The 17,241-nt window shown below is 46.0% G+C and overlaps 1 protein-coding gene across 1 annotated transcript; it reads right to left on the reverse strand.

Annotated features, from left to right (window-relative positions):
• Nucleotides 1-290: 290 nt before the first annotated feature.
• Nucleotides 291-16,133, reverse strand: LOC119445281 (monocarboxylate transporter 2). The gene is made up of 2 exons (XM_037709596.2): nucleotides 15,342-16,133; nucleotides 291-2,982 (listed from the first exon to the last, which is right to left on the reverse strand). Exons 1-2 carry the CDS (start codon nucleotides 16,120-16,122, stop codon nucleotides 2,804-2,806), a joined length of 960 nt encoding a protein of 319 aa, XP_037565524.1. The 5' UTR covers nucleotides 16,123-16,133; the 3' UTR covers nucleotides 291-2,803.
• Between the last annotated feature and the right edge of the window lie 1,108 nt (nucleotides 16,134-17,241).

Here is a 17,241-nt window from a genome sequence, read left to right on the forward strand (position 1 = left end):
ATATTTTTCGCACCAGAACACACTAAAAAAGTTTGCGGCACACTAATACTTCGAACATTATTGGCAGGCTTGCTGCAATTACCTATCTATCTTATTTATTTATTTATTTATTTATTTATTTATTTATTTATTTATTTATTTATTTACCAAATACTGCAGGCCCTTTACACACCCATCTTGTGATGGGTGTGTAATTGGTGATACGTTTTTATCTGCTATTATAATTATTATGACAATTATTGTGATGGATATGATGACGGAAGTAAGGAGACAAAGACAGAGTTCTGATATCTACAAGTTTACAGTGTTTATTCAAAAAGCTTGACGTCATATCTTTATTTCAATTTACATTTTCACATATACATTTGTTTCTATATACACATATGTACACACTCACTTTAACAGAAAATGTAGGTTGATTCACCAGCACTGCTCGAAGACACGGCATTGTCAGGTGCAGCAGCACACCCTGTTCCATCGGTCAAGGCGTCGCCCATCTATTACGCGAATATCCATTGGGCGTGTATCGCGCATTCAGGTTTGCTCTGAGCACACACATTTTTTATAAAATGCATGCCCACTTGATCGACGATTATTTAACTGAAGACCCAGCACCAAGGTGCAACAAACGTTGAACAGCAGATTATTGACAAGATTTTTCCTGATGAGTGACTATCAACTACTCTGCTGCTGGGGACGGTTTGGCCTGCAGGAACATTTCTGAATAAACTTGCTCGACGCAGGTACCCCTCTGGTAATGACGTTTTTCGCTGCAATACGAGAGCCGGCAGGGGTACCATCACAATATCTTTTCTGCATACATCTATTGCAATTTTCTTCCGCCACGTATCTCTGAACACTTTTAAAACATTTAGGCGAACATGATTTAGTTTTGATAAAACATGATGCAACCTTCGTAAATTGTACAAGCAGCTCAAATTCGTAAACCTTACGAAAAATTCAGGAGAATTGGCAGGTATACAACTAGCATACATACTGCAATACACAAATTGCAAAATCTACATTTTATCATTAACAAGTGCATGCGTACTGTAATCACTAACGGAAGTAAAGCACTGGAAAATATTCTATGAATTAAAGCTCAACAATAAATGTGGGAAAGTACTTGACGCAAGACCACACAAAAAAAAGAGAAAAGAAAAACGATAATATATGAACTCAGAAACCTACGACCTCATGGCTTCTTCCGTTGCCTTTTGTCTGAAGACATTTCGATGTATGTCAAGTTTTTCATCCCTGTATTATAACAGTTGTAGGTTTTTCATGCAGGCCGTGTGTTGGGGCGATAGGCGGTGATGAGACATGCGCAACTGTATGCGCCGAGCCCGTGTCCGATATAAAAGCGGCTTGGCCAGGAGGAATGTGCAGAAGCTGTTTGAACTGCACGTTGTTTCTTCAGTTCCGTTGTAAGTGAATAAATGTTTGATTTGTTAACATTTCAACGATGTGTTTGACGAGCGCTTTTGGTCTAGCAGGTAGCAGCAAGATCAAACTGTCTACATAGTCTATATGTAAAGACAGACAGGCAGACAGACAGACAAATGCGCAGCGTGCCTAAAGCCACCTTGTGCTTCTAGCGCTGAAGAGATTTATTCACTGCAACGCCAGAACATAGCCAGAGGAGGAAGCAAAAGGCTGACGCTTCTCAACTGATGACACGAACGGTCGTTTAATGCGAGACAATTGGGCGCGAGCTCAGCAGGTTGTCATTGGATAAAGTTCCTTCAGCCCTGACGGTTGCTTCTCAAGCCGACATAATCAGCTTACTTCACGAAGAAACGTGTTGTCCTCAATTGCTGCCACTGCCTTCGTTGCTTCTAACATTCATGAGATGGTTATAACATACTAAGAAAAGAATGAGGCGTCATGTACAGAGTATTTACAAGCAGCTACTTGCTTTGGAATTTACACATTAAATTTGGCAGAGCCAGCCGTGGAGAGCTCGGCTCCTACGTCCATAACACTCGTAATGGGTCAGGAGCTGAGCTTTAAACGTTGTTTGCTCCCTAGAAACCACCTGACAAAAAATCACAACAGACCGGCGACCTCATTGGGTCAACTTGGACCAGGTATGTGCATGAACATTACTCTCTCCTCATGTTCTAGAACATTGACCGTAAAAAAAGAAGAAACGGGCGTGACCCCTGCCTAAAATGTTCCATCTCGATTCATGCCGCTTGTTCTGTCGTATGATGAACGTGAGAACTACTTCCTTTGGTTTTCCGCAGCATTCTCCGAAAGGGCAAAGTCGCAACAGGTGCTGGACAACGCGGAGTGCAGAAGGACGCATAGAGCCGATTTTGTCATTAAAGGCCCGATGACAATGACCACGACACATTCCAACCGTATTTGTTTCCGGCGGGACGTGACGCAGCAATTGTTTTCTGTTGCGTGGGGGTCTGAACCTCTCTGCACAGCAGGGCCAGATGTGTTCGCATGCTCGATAAGTGATGATGAACTAAACAGTTCCAGCGCTGTGTGGCCATCTTAATGCACCTGTAGGATACGTTGTCCGATTTTATCAGCCATATCTTTGCCTTTCTAATGCAGCTGTATTCGCAGAGCTATATTCATTTGGAAAGTTGCATGAGAAAATCATTGCAAACGTTTTTTATAAACTGTAAAGACATATGCCACAGGGCGTAATTGAATAGACTATGTTTAGCCTATGAAAGGAAAGCTGCGATAATGACATTTGGTGATTGTGATGGCGGTGATGTCAGCGCCACGCAAGGCTGGAGCATCCTTGGCGGGGCGTTACCATAGTCGCATTATTTGAGCTTCACATATGTGTAATTTCGGCTCCATTCTCGGGTGCCGCACACTGCTGGGACGTCTTCTTTCTTTCTTGTCTTGCTTCTATCAAGAAAACAAGGCTCCACATAAGAGCAGCCATCACCGTAAGAGCTCCACAGATGAGAAAGAGAATGTCGTAGGCCCCTTTTCTGTCCCTGAAGTAGCCTGCGAGAGAACACACCACAGATGTGTCCTATAGAAACAGCACACGTACACATAAACACAGCTATATATATATATATATATATATATATATGTTCTTTAGCTGCACTAAATGTGAAAAATCGCCTGTGGCAGAGAGCACTATTCATACCCTGGAACTGAATAGCTCGATGAGGCGGACATTACTTCCACGAGACGTCAAACTGCTTCATTTAATAATTACATATAACTTGACTATGGCTTGTGCACTCACTAGCTACAATTTGTAAATTGCAAAATGTGTTGTAATTGAGGAAATAAAAGCTGCATTCGTGAAATGTTGGCAATTAGTAAATTAGGCATGTGATCGCTCGTGGTGGTGATGTCCGCTGCATGACGTAATTATTTCACGGGCTAGAATTGTGCTGCCTACCACAGAGAATTTATAACAATGTTGTGAAGCTAAAAAAAACACACCATATATATATAAGCACTACAATATGAAGCCACCAGACATTGAAGCCAAGAGTAGCATAGGGCAAATAATTTATTGTTTTATTTGATGATTCCTTGATTGCACGTTTTTGGCGCAAGCGCTAGATGTGGGCAATGAGCGCCAAGGCTATATAGTAATGAGCTAGCAATGGTGCATGAACAGTCAATAGAGGCCTAAAACATGTAAAGTGCGTAAAATATATGTGTATTGAAACTATGACATTGACACGTGAGGTGTGATATGTGCTATGGTTATAAAATATGTGCAATGAGGGGATGATATAAAAAGGATACTGGTGTCGTAGCCCTAATGCCTCAGCAGGACCCTTCAATGCAAGGGCCTGGAAGCACGTGCTATACAACAGCATATTATTGTAGCAGCACCCTACAGTAAAAGGATTTGCTACAAATATATTGGATTTACGACTTCCAAAGTGTCAACATCATGTAAAATGTTCAGAGCGGTTTTACTGTCGAAAAACGGTTCTTCGCCAAGAAGCATTGTTGGGCATTGCGACTTACTCATGTATAAAAGCCGACACGCTTGAATCGCTGATCACATAATCCGATGTCGGTAGGCTAAAGGGAATTGCTTTTTCCTTTCAGTGTCTCCCTCCCGACAACCTAACAAGACGTGCAGGACTGTCAGCGTGTCGCAACATTTGCCACATATATGAGGTTCGCCACCGGTCTACAGGTAAGAGTGTGTGTCATGTGCGTGGACTATTGAGTCCACAGACAGTGGCCTCAGTCCACCGTATTTTCATTACTGGAGGCTAATTTCGCACATCTGACTTAATTAAAATGCAGCTTCTTTGACGTTTCGGCATCCTAGTTTCGTTGCCAGTAGCTTCTGAGTTCTTTCCGCAGAAATGACTTAAGGTCCTTGGCAGGAACCGCTCTCGAAGCGTTGCTATATTTCATTTATATAGACGTGGCAGTTTCACCTGCAAGCATGTTACCTTCGATGCCTCTATGTGCCGGCACCCAACATAACACGACATGTTGGTTAGGTGCATAAGTAGCACACAGCAGCGAATAACTATATTTGATTACCAGGTTTTTGTGTTTATGCAAGGGTAATAAAGCTTTCACGGCGCTTAAGGAGTCTCCGAATACAACTGCCTTTTGTAGTTTTAGTATCCTGATGTATTTTACAGCCGATAACATTGCATTGGCGTCTGCCGTGAAGGTGCTTGTTTCAGGTTGTAGAAAATTGTATTCTCAAAGGAGGGACCGACTGCATAAGACATACCGGTATGTAATTTTGATGCATCTGCATACAATTACGGGCAGGAGTAATTTGCCTGAAGTTCTAGGAGACAAATTATAATGTGCGTCTCTGGAGCATGTTTAGTGACCTCTACAAACGATGTGTCACTCTCAATGAGCTGCCAATGCCAAGGCGGTAACCGCTTCGCTGGAGCCAAAGAGGATGTTCAAGCAGTAGAGTGGCCATTCCTTGACTAAGGTTCCTTACACGCAAAGAGAACGGTATTCTCGCTGCAGGTGGGTTAAGGAAGAGTGTGGCAGTGGTCATATCCTGTATGGTTGAACAAGAAGCATGTTCAATGCTCGCGTGTACTCTCACAAAATATGTAAAACTGGTATAAGACCACTGCAGATAATATGACCACTGATTCGACTCTACGTAGAGGCTATGAATCGCATTTGTCCTGAAAGTGCAGATCGCGAGACGTATACACAGATAGTGAGCATTTTGTAGGATTTTCAATGCGCTTGGCGTTGAGAAATGATAAACTATTGCTCCGCAATCAAGGCGTAAGCGTACAAAGCTCTTATGCAAGTTTGGGAGACACTTTCGATGACCACCCCAGTTTACTCGACAGAAGTTTGAAAAGGTTCATTGTCTTCAGGCATTGCTTCCTCAGATGTTTAAGATGAGGAGTAAACATGCGCTTAGAGTCTAAAATGATTTCTCAAAACTTATGCTCCTACTCACAAAGAGCTGATATCCACTGATTGCAATACATGGAACAGGCGTTACGCTTCTCTTGTTTATCAATTGTATGCAAGTGCGTTTCTGTGTGTTTATAATAAACCCATTGTCATTTGCCCATTCATGCAATTTATTTAAACTAAGCTGCACCTGGCATTCGCAGATACCAATTTTACATGATATAGAACCTACCTGTAGATCGTCTACGTACACGGAATAGAACATGGTGCGTCGAATGACTATCAAGTGAATTCATTTTTACAACAAAGAGTGTGCAACTAAGCACTCCGCCTTGCTGTATGCCAGTCTGTTTCACGCGGAATGTGTGGTCAGGCAAGACGCTTTGAATGATGTTCAGCATGCTACCGCGGACATCCAGTGCCGACAGATCTCGTAAAATTCCGAAGCGCAATGTGGTATCGTAAGCTTTCTCAATGCCTAAAGATACAGATAAGAAGTATTATTGCGATAGCAATTATATGGACACTCAAAGCGTATTTCTGCTGTCGGCGTCACCGTGAGGTTCCGTATGACGTCAACGGCGATCAAATCGTCACCGCGCGCCGTATGCTCTATGTGGGAGTGAAAGCGCCCGAGGGACGCGCGCTTTCACGGGGAGCGAACGCACGCCGGAGAGCAAACGCGCGTTCTGCGCCGTGCTCCCTGAATTATTCTAGTTCCCTATACCTGAAGGGCTGCAGAATTAAGCGTCTTTTTCCTCCTTTACAATCACCATATATATATATATATATATATATATATATATATATATAGAGAGAGAGAGAGAGAGAGAGAGAGCAAACGCTACTTCTTCCATCGCGCGAAAAGCCGTGGGGGGACGGGAGGGAGGGAGGGGAGGCGACGTTTAGCTGCGGCACCGAATGCGTAACTATGTAAAAACGTTACGAGGCGAGAAGGTGGTAAAGATTTCCAACGCTGCTCGACGAGTGTCCCGTTCCGATCTCGTCGAAAACCTCGAGCCGCCCCAGAGGCAACGGCAACAGTCACCAACGCCGCGCGCGTTCTGTGCGAACGCGGGCTAAACGCCAACGGCGTCGACAACAGTTCTGCGCGTCGCTGGTGCTGGTGCATGTGCAAGTTTATACAGCTGATAAAACTACTACCCTTACTCCGATAGCTCTCTACTAATTTGCTATCGCAATTGATGCTTCGCCTTTCGGGTGAAACTGTGACATGTTTTAGGGGCGAAGCTCCTTAGGGTGTGGGTCTGTCCCTCCTCCGTAGTATGTAGTAGTAGTAGTAGTAGTAGTAGTAGAAGTCGTCGTCGTCGTAGTAGGTAGCCACGTCTACTTTTATGAAAAAAAAAAATTCCAGGGACCCCTCGCTTCCGAACGCGCGGCGCTAGCCACTACGCCACGAAGCGCACATGGACACACGCACCACGATGACAATAAATACCCAACATTAACGAAAGACTGCGCGTTTCTAACGCGTTTGTGCTAGCGCGTTACGGCCCGTGTAAGAAGCTGGTGTAAGACGCTGTGGCCTCTCCGCCTTACCCCCGTATTCATAAACGCTCCTCGACTTGAACTTGACTTGCCACCGCCTTGGGCAGCGTGTTCGAAACGCGTTGAAGGCGGTGACAAGTCAAGTTCAAGTCGAGGAGCGTTTATGAATACGGGGGTTATACTCTCTCAGCAGTCATGTGATGGCGTCGGCAAACGCGGTGCACGTTCCGGCATGTGTAAACGGCTGCGTAAGACGCTGTGGCCTCTCCCCCTTACTAGAGAGTACTGCACGTTTCTAACGCGTTTGTGCTAGCGTCCCCTTAAGCGGGAGATGGTGCAATTATAATGAAGGGCGCTGTTATAAAATAGGAATGACGTCACATATGGCGCGTGTCATTGGTGGAAGTCAATCGTTCGATTTAGTGCGGCGAGACTGGGCGAATTACACGGACGATTCACGGTTTACCGATGATTCCCTCCGGAGCTTCGCCCACTCATCATCATTCACCCCGTGGATATGCGGTGTTTTTTTAGGAGCGAAGCTCCTTATAGCTGCACCCGTTCCGTCCCCGTCGTAGTAGTAGTAGTGTGTAACCAGTCTGAGAAAAATGAGAAAAAAAATTCCGAAGTTGTGTCCGTAGCGCGGAATCGAACCAGGGACCCCTCGCTTCCAAGCGCGCGGCGTTAGCCCACTACGCCACGAAGCGCACATAGACACACGCACCACGATGGCAATAAATACCCAACATTAACGAAATGGCGCGTTTCTAGCGCGTTTCTAACGCGTTTGTGCTAGCGCGTTACGGACCGTGTAAGAAGCTGTGGCCTCTCCGCCTTACCTTCAACGCGTTTCGAACGCGCTGCCCAAGGCGGTGGCAAGTCAAGTTCAAGTCGAGGAGCGTTTATGAATACGGGGGGTATACTCTCTCAGCAGTCATGTGATGGCGTCGGCAAACGCGGTGCACGTTCCGGCATGTGTAAATGGCTGCGTAAGACGCTGTGGCCGCTCCCCCTTACTAGAGAGTACTGCACGTTTCTAACGCGTTTGTGCTAGCGTCCCCTTAAGCGGGAGATCCGATGATTCCCTCCGGAGCTACGCCCACTCATCATCATTCTTTTTTGTCATAGACCTGAGGTCTCGATGTGCCCTCGCTTAAAGCGCATTGGTATTGATCGAGCAGTTTAAATGGCAGCAGATGCCCATTTGCCATCTTTTTAAACAACTTGCAGAGGCAGTTCGTCAATGCCATAGGCCTATACCTGGTGAATAAAGATGAATCCGTGCCCTCTTTCACAATAGGGATTATATCTGCCTCTTTCCAAGCAGGTGGGATATATCCTCAAGAGCATATCGCGCTGACGAGAGACAAAAGAGTTTTCGGGGTTGCAGTGTGTAAGCGCTTTATCATTTCATAAATTATTAGGGCGAAAGCCGTATATGTCTCATGAGTCAGTCGACATTGAGCGAAAACACGTCGACGACAAGAAAGGTACAAAAAGGCTACGAACCCACGACCTTTGGTCGGAGTCAAACCCTCGTCCTTTTGTGGGAGTCGAATGCTCGACCTTTAGTGGGAGTCGAATCCACATCCTTTGGTGTTAATGGTCTCTCCTCTAGGAATCCGGAGCGGCGCGCACGACAGGTGGTGCGACAGCTGCATACTCCGCTGGGGGCGCCACGGTAGTTCCGCGGTGTGAAAATGACGGAGCGCGCGTGCCTTATTCTCTCTCCTGTGCAACGCCGCGATGACCGCTCGGGCCGCTGCCGCGAAACAATCTTCCGCTCAAGCTAACCATCTCCTCGCTGCTTCGCATCCGCACATGGTTCCCTTTAGCGGGAGATGGAGTAATTTTGTTTTATCATCACGTTTTACATTTGCAATACTAACTCGACACGGGTTCAAGTACCTTACAGCAACAATGTGTCGTGACCCCCCCCCCCTCCGCCCCCAATATCACGTAGGTATTTAAGCACAACGCCTTACCGCTTCATGTATTCCCGGACGAAGGCCGGACCCCGGCCGATACGTAGGAAATACAGTATCGTTTTTTTCGTACGTACGTCCTGAACCTACAACTACCGGACCCCGGCATACCCTCATTATATATATATATATATATATATATATATATATAAATCATGACCTTACACAACCACCACACAATGAAGCCAAGGAAAGCATAGGGCAAATTAGCTGTGGTTGAAATGGAAATGTAGAAAATAAGTAAGAAAATGTAAATGACAGTGGATTAAGAGATAACTTGCCCCCAGGAGCCAGCCGTTGGGGGAGGCTAAATAATAGAGGTATAAGTCGTCAATGGCGCAGCCGCGCAGACCCACTGCGCGGTAGGTCCAGAAATTACGGTGAAGGTGGCCGGCTTTCCCTTATGGGGAAGCGCAGAGGGCAGATATCAGGCATTCGCCAGACCTCGGTCTTACTCGACGAGACAAATCTATAGTAATTGAGGTGGCTGGTCAGTTGTGACCACGGAGTATGAGTTTCACAATGCGGTTTGATGGTCCTACGGCTCACAGCGACTTCTCACTGCGCACTGCGGCAGTGAAGTGACGCAACTTGTGTCGGTCGTGATGACGGTTCAGGTAGTGGTTTTGCGTCAGGCTCTCTACAGGATCAGCTGCACCACCACAAGCATTTACTTGCCTTTGCGTCACCTACTGCAGGTGGCGGTTGCACTGCTAGGCACATAGTTCCATCGTCTTCTCGAGTGACGCTTCTCAGTAGTTCGCTTGCGAACACGATGACAGTCTTCGGTTGGTTCCGCGCGAGACCGAAGAAAAGTCGCTCTTTACCCCCCGCATCAATTACTATGGGTCATGACTCATTTACATAGCACATGCTAGCGGTGACATGCAGCGCAGGTCTGCATTTTTTGTTACCACCTCGTTCTGGTGCTTTTGATAAATCGCCGGAGGGTGTCAGATCGTTCCTTTCGGAAGACGCTGGTGTATGTCGAGGAGAACTGGGGTTGCAACATGTCGCACCCTCTTAGGGTGAATTCGTATTTTCCATGCCAGGTTCTTGCGGAATATCCTAGGGAGAACAAGAAGTTCTGCAGATTATCCATGTGGGACCATCTATAGATTACCGACTTGCTGCACTACTGCTCCAGACACTCTTCGGCCCCTTCGAGTGGCGAACGCAGTGCTTCATTCTCATGCACCCGTCTGCATGGCTGTAACAGCCTTCGACTATGCGAGCCACATGTTGCAGCGGCACCTTCGGTGCTCCGTCCGGAACAGCTCGTTGCCAGCGGGCGACCCCCCGTCCCCTTCCTGATGGCGGCCTCAGAAGGCAGGAGCGGTCTCTCTTGCCACGCTTCCGGGACGCCTTCTCCTGGACGACATCCCACAAGCATAACAAGGACATGGCTTCATCCTCGGCCTCTGCGGCGATCGGCGCGACAGACACACAACTGAGCACCTGCTCACCTTCTGAGCCGCGTATTCCAAAGAGAGGGCTTCTCCATCCATGTCGCTTCGACACCTGGGCCTTCCTGAGGTCTCTGCGTCGCCACTTTTGGCCCCCGGCCGGCGCCACAGCTCCACCTTCAAGCACCTGCTTAGACTCGTGGAAGACACGGGGCTGTTATCTAAGCTGTAGGTGCGCCACCTGCCTGCCGCTGTCAGCTAGTGTGCTGCGACAACGACGACTTTCACTTTCTTCTTCTCTATTTAACTCCCCTTCCCCAAGGCACTGAGACTTGCTCCCTAAAAGGCTGCAAAAAATAGCGCTTGTTTTTCTTCACAATCACTGTCTATGTCTCTTCGAATGCGAAGCATAGAAAGGTCGGACAAATTTGCAAAAAGCAAATTGAGCTGTTGCTGTAGGGCTCATAGCTGTGGCACTATCGTTCGTGCAATTTATTGTTTGAAGGAAGGATCCGAATTCCGGGCTGTTTCTTGAGACGCCGGCTGCTTCTGAATTTTTGTTTCTTTTGTTTTGCGGTGGCTTTTAAGATGTCGCCCAGCAAGGTAGCTTAGACTGGAATCCTAGCCTCTGCGGCCTGTGCGTCGTCATACCCACGTGACTTCCAGCAGATGTCACGTGGATATGACGGCGCATAAGTCGGCAGGTGAACTGAGATTGGGAATACATCTTAAACAGTAGGTTCAACTACTTAAAGATTTAATTGGTCGACATTGTGCCCTTTAATCACCGGCTGCATCTCGGCATCGGCGATAGCAAAGCGTGCGCTCGGCGGTCGTCAAATAGTATGTCTGCATATGTGACGTGAAAGATAATTCCAGCGTTTGCATGTGACCATTTTTATGCATGTGTCATCAAATTATTTAGATGCGTTCGCGGTGACGAGGGTGTGCCGCAATAGTCTCTTAGCGTCGTTACAGGCTAACATGTCACACGCGCCTGTCCGGAAAAAACGAGAATGTTCAACTCGTGTACACAGATTTAAGAGCACATTAAAGAAACCCAAGGTGGTTAAATTTATTCTGAAGCCCCCAACTACGTCGTGCTTAATAATCAGATCGCGGTTTTGGAACGAAATACCTGAGGTTAGAATTTATTTTTTGCTGAACACGAGGTCGCGGGATTGAATCCCGGCAACGGCGGCCGCATTTCGATGGGGGCGAAATGCGAAAACACCCGTGCACTTAGATTTAGATGCACGTTAAAAAACCCCAGGTGATCCAAATTTCCGGAGTCCCCCACTGCGGCGTGCCTCATAATCAGATAGTGGTTTTGGCACGTAAATCCCCATAATTTATTTATTACACAATTTATTTTTAACAATGTTCACGAACCATCCGTTATCTGATTTCGCGAACGCTTTGTCGCATTACATCAGAAACGTGATAATGGAGGCGAACAGCTGACGCAAGTCATCGCGGTTGTGAAATAGAAGTCGTGCTTGCAACTGGGGCGCTATAACGTAAAATGATTCCCAAACTGTTTTTGATTCCAATTTCTGCAATCAGCCTCCACGATTGGTCAAAACATTTTCGGGCCACTCCCAACTTCGCCTGTCTCCCACGCGACGTCACGAAAACCGCGATGGCTCCCCATCTGATTTAACGTGTACACACAGATTATGAAATCAAATCGAATCAAGCTTTATTTCCTTTTGGGAGAGGAGCAGACGGGACTAAAAGCCGTGAGTACGGCTTGACAAAGGTCCCTGCCCCCTTATTTTTGGCATGACAGCATACACAGAAGATATACATCTGATTACATTGCACATAGCATAACATCGTTTTTGGAATAAAAATAAAACACAAGCATAAATATATGTCAGAATGCTAAAACATTTTAGCTTCCATAACACAACTAGAATAATGATATAAATTCAACTACAATATAGTTTATGACATCACATAAATAATAGATGTTATGCCTGATACTTATCATTTAGACATTGTCGATAAGAAAAGTCTGATCTTATTATTTGAGTAGCAGAACGGGTCAAATAATTGTTGATGCAACTTAATTAATAAATGCGGGAGGGTATAGGATAAAGATTCTTTATAATAGTTAGCTCGTACGGGGTTGGTACAAACCAAAATTCTTTGTTTCGCGTGTGGAGTATACTTTTATTTGCAAGTAGGTTTGGAAGGTCAGTTATGTATGTATTATTGTCCTTGATGGATCCACGTTTTATAACACATCAATAATCTATTATCATATAGTTGATGCACAGGAGAAATATTTATTGTACAAACAACTCTTTAGTGTGCTCATTATAAGGTAAATTTGCAATACATCTTATAGCTTTCTTTTGTAGTAGATGTATCTTAACCTTGTTAGTGATACCTGTTGTACCCCATACAAGATGACAATACTGAAGCAAGGAGAGCACCAATAAATTGTAGAGTAAGATTTTAATCTTTACAGGGAGTACATTTCTTAGTCTAATAATTATACCAACTGCTGGAGAAACTTTAGAGCAGAGGTACTCTACGTGTTTGTTCCAAATTAAATCTCTTGAGAAGAAAACACCCAAGATTTTAATATTATCAACAACTTCTATTTTATCATTACCCATGCTTATATTATGTAATCTGGGGATAGTTTTGCCTTTAGGTGCATAGAGGACAACTTTTGTTTTACGAGAGTTTAGTTTAAGAATATTGGCATCAGCCCAATTTTTTATTTTTGCAAGCGCACAGTTGGTTTTGCGTTCAATATCAGCCGTCGACGTGCCAGTATTAAAAACAGCCGTGTCATCGGCATAAGAAATAAATTGGGCGTCCTCGTAGCAGAATACAATGTCATTTACATAAACTGTGCTAAGGAGCGGCCCCAAAATGCAGCCTTGAGGTACTCCGGCAAGTATTGACTGTAAGGATGACCTGTTATTGCTTAGATCGATATATTGAGTTCTTTGGGCAAGGTACGATTTCACTAGATCGTTTGCTATTTCACGTATTCCATATTGTTTAAGCTTAGAAAGGAGAATAGAGTGACTTATCGTGTCGAAAGCCTTCGAGAAGTCTATATATATATATATATATATACCCAAAACGTACAGTCCGGTACTGAAGGCCCGTACAATTATTTCTTTCTGAGCCAAAAGTGCTGTTTCAGTAGACCTGTGTTTCCTGAAACCGTGTTGGAAGTCGTGCAGCAATTTGGGGCCAGTAAGATACGAGGAAATTCTAATATACATAATTTTTTCAATGCCTTTCGATAATACAGGCAAAATCGAGATTACATGGTAGTTGTTAATAACTTTCCTATTGCCACCTTTAAACACTGGTGTAACTCGAGCTTCTTGCATGGCCTTAGGGAACACACCACTGCATGAGATGAGATTGTAAATATACGGTGTTACTGGGCAAATAATTCGAGTACGTGACTTACGGGCGTAATTTGAATTCCGGTAGTTTCTGTTGATTTACTATTTTTTAGAGAGTTGGTGCATGATTAAACCGTACAAAAAATAATCATTCCTGATTCGACTCCTTTTCAACATTAGCCCTCTGCTATTGGTCCAATGTTTCCTGGCTACGCCCACTTCGCCTGTCTGTCACCCACCTCACAAAACCGCTAAAGCTCACCGCGTCAAAGTGACGTGTACGCGAGTAAAAATGCATTAATATGCCGAATAAAACTGATAAATTTTTCTCAATAGCCACAGACTGTCCCGTTCCGAAAGGAATAGAAGATGGCTGCCCGGCGATCGCTCAGGCCCTCGCTACTCGCACCTGTGGGTGAGCGTGTATTTATATGCGCATGATAAACCTTTTTGCGTGGCAGTAAAATGTTATCGAGCCCTTTCGGCATGCATACGACATCCCTCTGCCAACTCTTCCTTGCTGAGGATCCGTTTTAGCGGCATTCCTACCATTCCGTTGCACGCCGCCGCGATTTTCGACCAGCCACCTCCAGCTAAGTAAGACGAAGCGGGCCAATCGGAGAAGCCGGCACCACCCTCTTCATGCGGTTATCTATTTTCAATGTGATGGCTCGGCCCCATCAAAACCCTCTCCACTAGAGCGTGCTCCTCGCCTCTTGTCAGCCAATTAGATAAGAAAAACCGCTGAGTGTCGACAATGTTATTGGTTTTGAAAGCGAACAAAGGTGACCTCCTATAAACGAGGAGAGTGATTATATGGGTTCAGACTACGCTGAGGGTCACTGCCCGATGCTTGCGTCGGCGGTTACGTAAATTTGACGTCAGGAGTTTGGAATCAAAACAGTTTGGAATCATTTTACGTTATAGCGCCCCTGGTTTAACGCGCCGAAGCTGCAGTGCCGGCTATGAGGCACGCCGTATGGGAGACTGAATGATGTCGACCACCTGTGTTGAATTGAATTCTGGGGTTTTACGAGCGAAAACCACGATGTGATTAGGAGGCGCGCCGTAGTGGGGGACTCCGGATTAATTTTGACCACCAGGGTATCTTTAAAGTACCCGAAATGCACGAGGCACGGGCGTTTTTGCATTTCGCCCCCATCGAAATGCACCCGCCGCGGCCGGGTTATGATCCCGCGACCTCGTGCTTAGAAGCGCAACACCAGCGCCGCTAAGCTACCACCGCTGGTCGACCACCTAGGTTCTTTAACTTGCACAGTTGTCACCGCTACACGAGCGTTCTTGCATTCCTCCCCCACCGGAATGTAGCCCTGCTGACGGGAATCGAACCCGCGACATCGTGCTCAGCAACAGAACGTCATAGCCAGCGAGCTGCCACGCAGGGTGAGACTGTGAATGAAACTCGCGTGGCATTATGATTAACGCAGTCCGCGGTTCTTCGGTGAACACGCGTTTTGTGAATAGACCAACAGCGGAATATACTTTGTAAATCTATAACGCGAATCAAGCTTCGTGATTATTTCTAGAAGTGCTATGTTTTGCATTTCACCGCTGCATATTAATCCGGTCTGCATGTGGCCAGCCTTGTAGGAAATTTAGTAAGGGCTTACTTGGACGGTTGTAAAGCGCTGTGGTGCAGCAGTTAGTCGAAGCGTATGACTCACCTATGACTGCTGGCTTTCCAAATGAGAACATCCCCGCTGATGCAACGATGACACCGTAGGACATTGACATTCGTTCCACGCCAAAGTAGCAGGCTACGGTAACGGGAATCACGATCATGCCAGCGCCAATTGTGCAGGCTGTGCCCACAGAAGCGGCGAAGATGAGCCCGTGAATGTGCAAGAAGGGCAGTACGAGAAGTATTACACCCTGGCCGGCGAAGACGATCACCAGGAGAGCCTTGTTGGAGAGCAGTCCGCGGTCGACTGCGGCTGGAAGCAACAGCCGCGCGAAGGCCTCCGCAATCGCCCCCATGGCATACACAGTCACAGCGGTGGAAAGCGAAGCGCCCCGGTCCACAGCGAAGTCGATGAAAAGCGCAATGTAGCACTCGTAGCCGAAGCTCTGAACGATGAAACTGTACATGAAGAGGTAGAGGATAGGTGACTTGAATACGCTAGCTCCGTGACGCCACGTTCCGCATTTTTCGTCCTCAGAGGACGATGAGGGTGATTGCTTGGCGCTGTCTTGCTTCTGTCCGAGGGGAACGGACCTCCTCCACTCTGGTGTGCGAGGGAACAGGCTGAACGCAAGTCCGTTCATTAGCACTCCTCCGAAGATCAAAAAGGTGCCGTGCAGGCCGTAGGTGTCATAGAGGTACTCGAGCAACTTCGGGAAGACGAACGCGGCCAAGGTGGCGCCCAAGAAATATACGCCTGTGGCCAGGCCTTTGTTCTTCACGAAGTGCTCGCTGATGATTGTAGGAGCGGCGACGAACACCATGCCGGCTCCAATGGCTGTGATGCCGTTTGGAAAAAAAAATGAGGAAAGGACCATGTTGTTTTCTCACATACATACAGTAATATCCTTAACTATTACGCTGAATAACACAACAAAACAATGTCGAGTTATCATTGCAACTTCCTTTCATACCTTTTACTGTAGGTAGCGTCTCAAAGGCAACTGAAAGCTTTCGTGTGACAGGTGTCACCAAATTTACAGGTATTTTTGAAGAAGCTCACCTCACGGGAAGACTCCACTCGTTTATGTTTAACTACTATTATTAACGTGTACATACAGCATAGAAAACCTTACAAGCATTACAGCTGGTAAAAGATTCATATGAATATAGCAACGTTGTTTCGTGCGGAATAATGTAAAAAATAACGCACGCTATAAAGGCCGGCACGGACCTCGCTTCAATCTCTTATCGGTCGTTTCATATTCCAGTGTACAGATTTCGCATTGTTTCTTATTATTAAAAAAGGCTAGTTTAACCTGTCCTCCGGGTTGCCATGTTGCTGGGTTGCCCACTAGTGCTATCATATTTTAGGTTCACTTAGTGTATAAAATGTGGACTTTCCTGGATAGATGCGATGACGGATGAATATGCTGTAGCCCAGCAATTTTTCATCAAATTTCGAATAGTCTTTCGCAATTAACGGAACTTTGGCTATGATACCGTCTCCATGCGGTTAAGCGCATGGATCCGGTATTTTCAGCTGAGTAAGAGCTCTAGGTCTCTCACTACGACATTGTACAGCCAGTAAGCATTCGTTAGCAGACCATTCCAAAGCGGTAGTCAAAACAGTTGAAGTGCGCACGTATTGTCGCTTGTATAGCTCAATTAGCGAACCGTTTTAAACATTGAGGCCGCGACTGGACTACAGAAGGTTCAGTATTGTTGCAAAGCCCGCGATGACTTCCGCATAGTTGCGATAATCACCAAAGCTGGTTGACCGACGTCCCCGTAGAAATGCTGGTCTTTGAGCACATTGTCAGGCTCCAGTTTTATCTACGAGCCCTAGTACAAACTCGAATGCTTGACACCTGTGTCGCGTACCTAGTCATCACATTGCTGCTTTGCCGACACAAAGACCTCAGGCCACGTTTTCGAAACTT

This window comes from Dermacentor silvarum, chromosome 3 (assembly GCF_013339745.2).
Source record: "Dermacentor silvarum isolate Dsil-2018 chromosome 3, BIME_Dsil_1.4, whole genome shotgun sequence".
NCBI classification, from domain to species: domain Eukaryota; kingdom Metazoa; phylum Arthropoda; class Arachnida; order Ixodida; family Ixodidae; genus Dermacentor; species Dermacentor silvarum.

Excerpts from the sequence above, each read along its gene's own strand:
- LOC119445281 (XM_037709596.2), bottom strand. The coding sequence starts at position 16,122 with ATGGTGTTCGTCGCCGCTCCTACAATCATCAGCGAGCACTTCGTGAAG. Across the intron at positions 2,983-15,341 it reads TGGAAAGCCAGCAGTCATAG|GCTACTTCAGGGACAGAAAA; the intron begins GTGAGTCATACG and ends GTTCTCTCGCAG.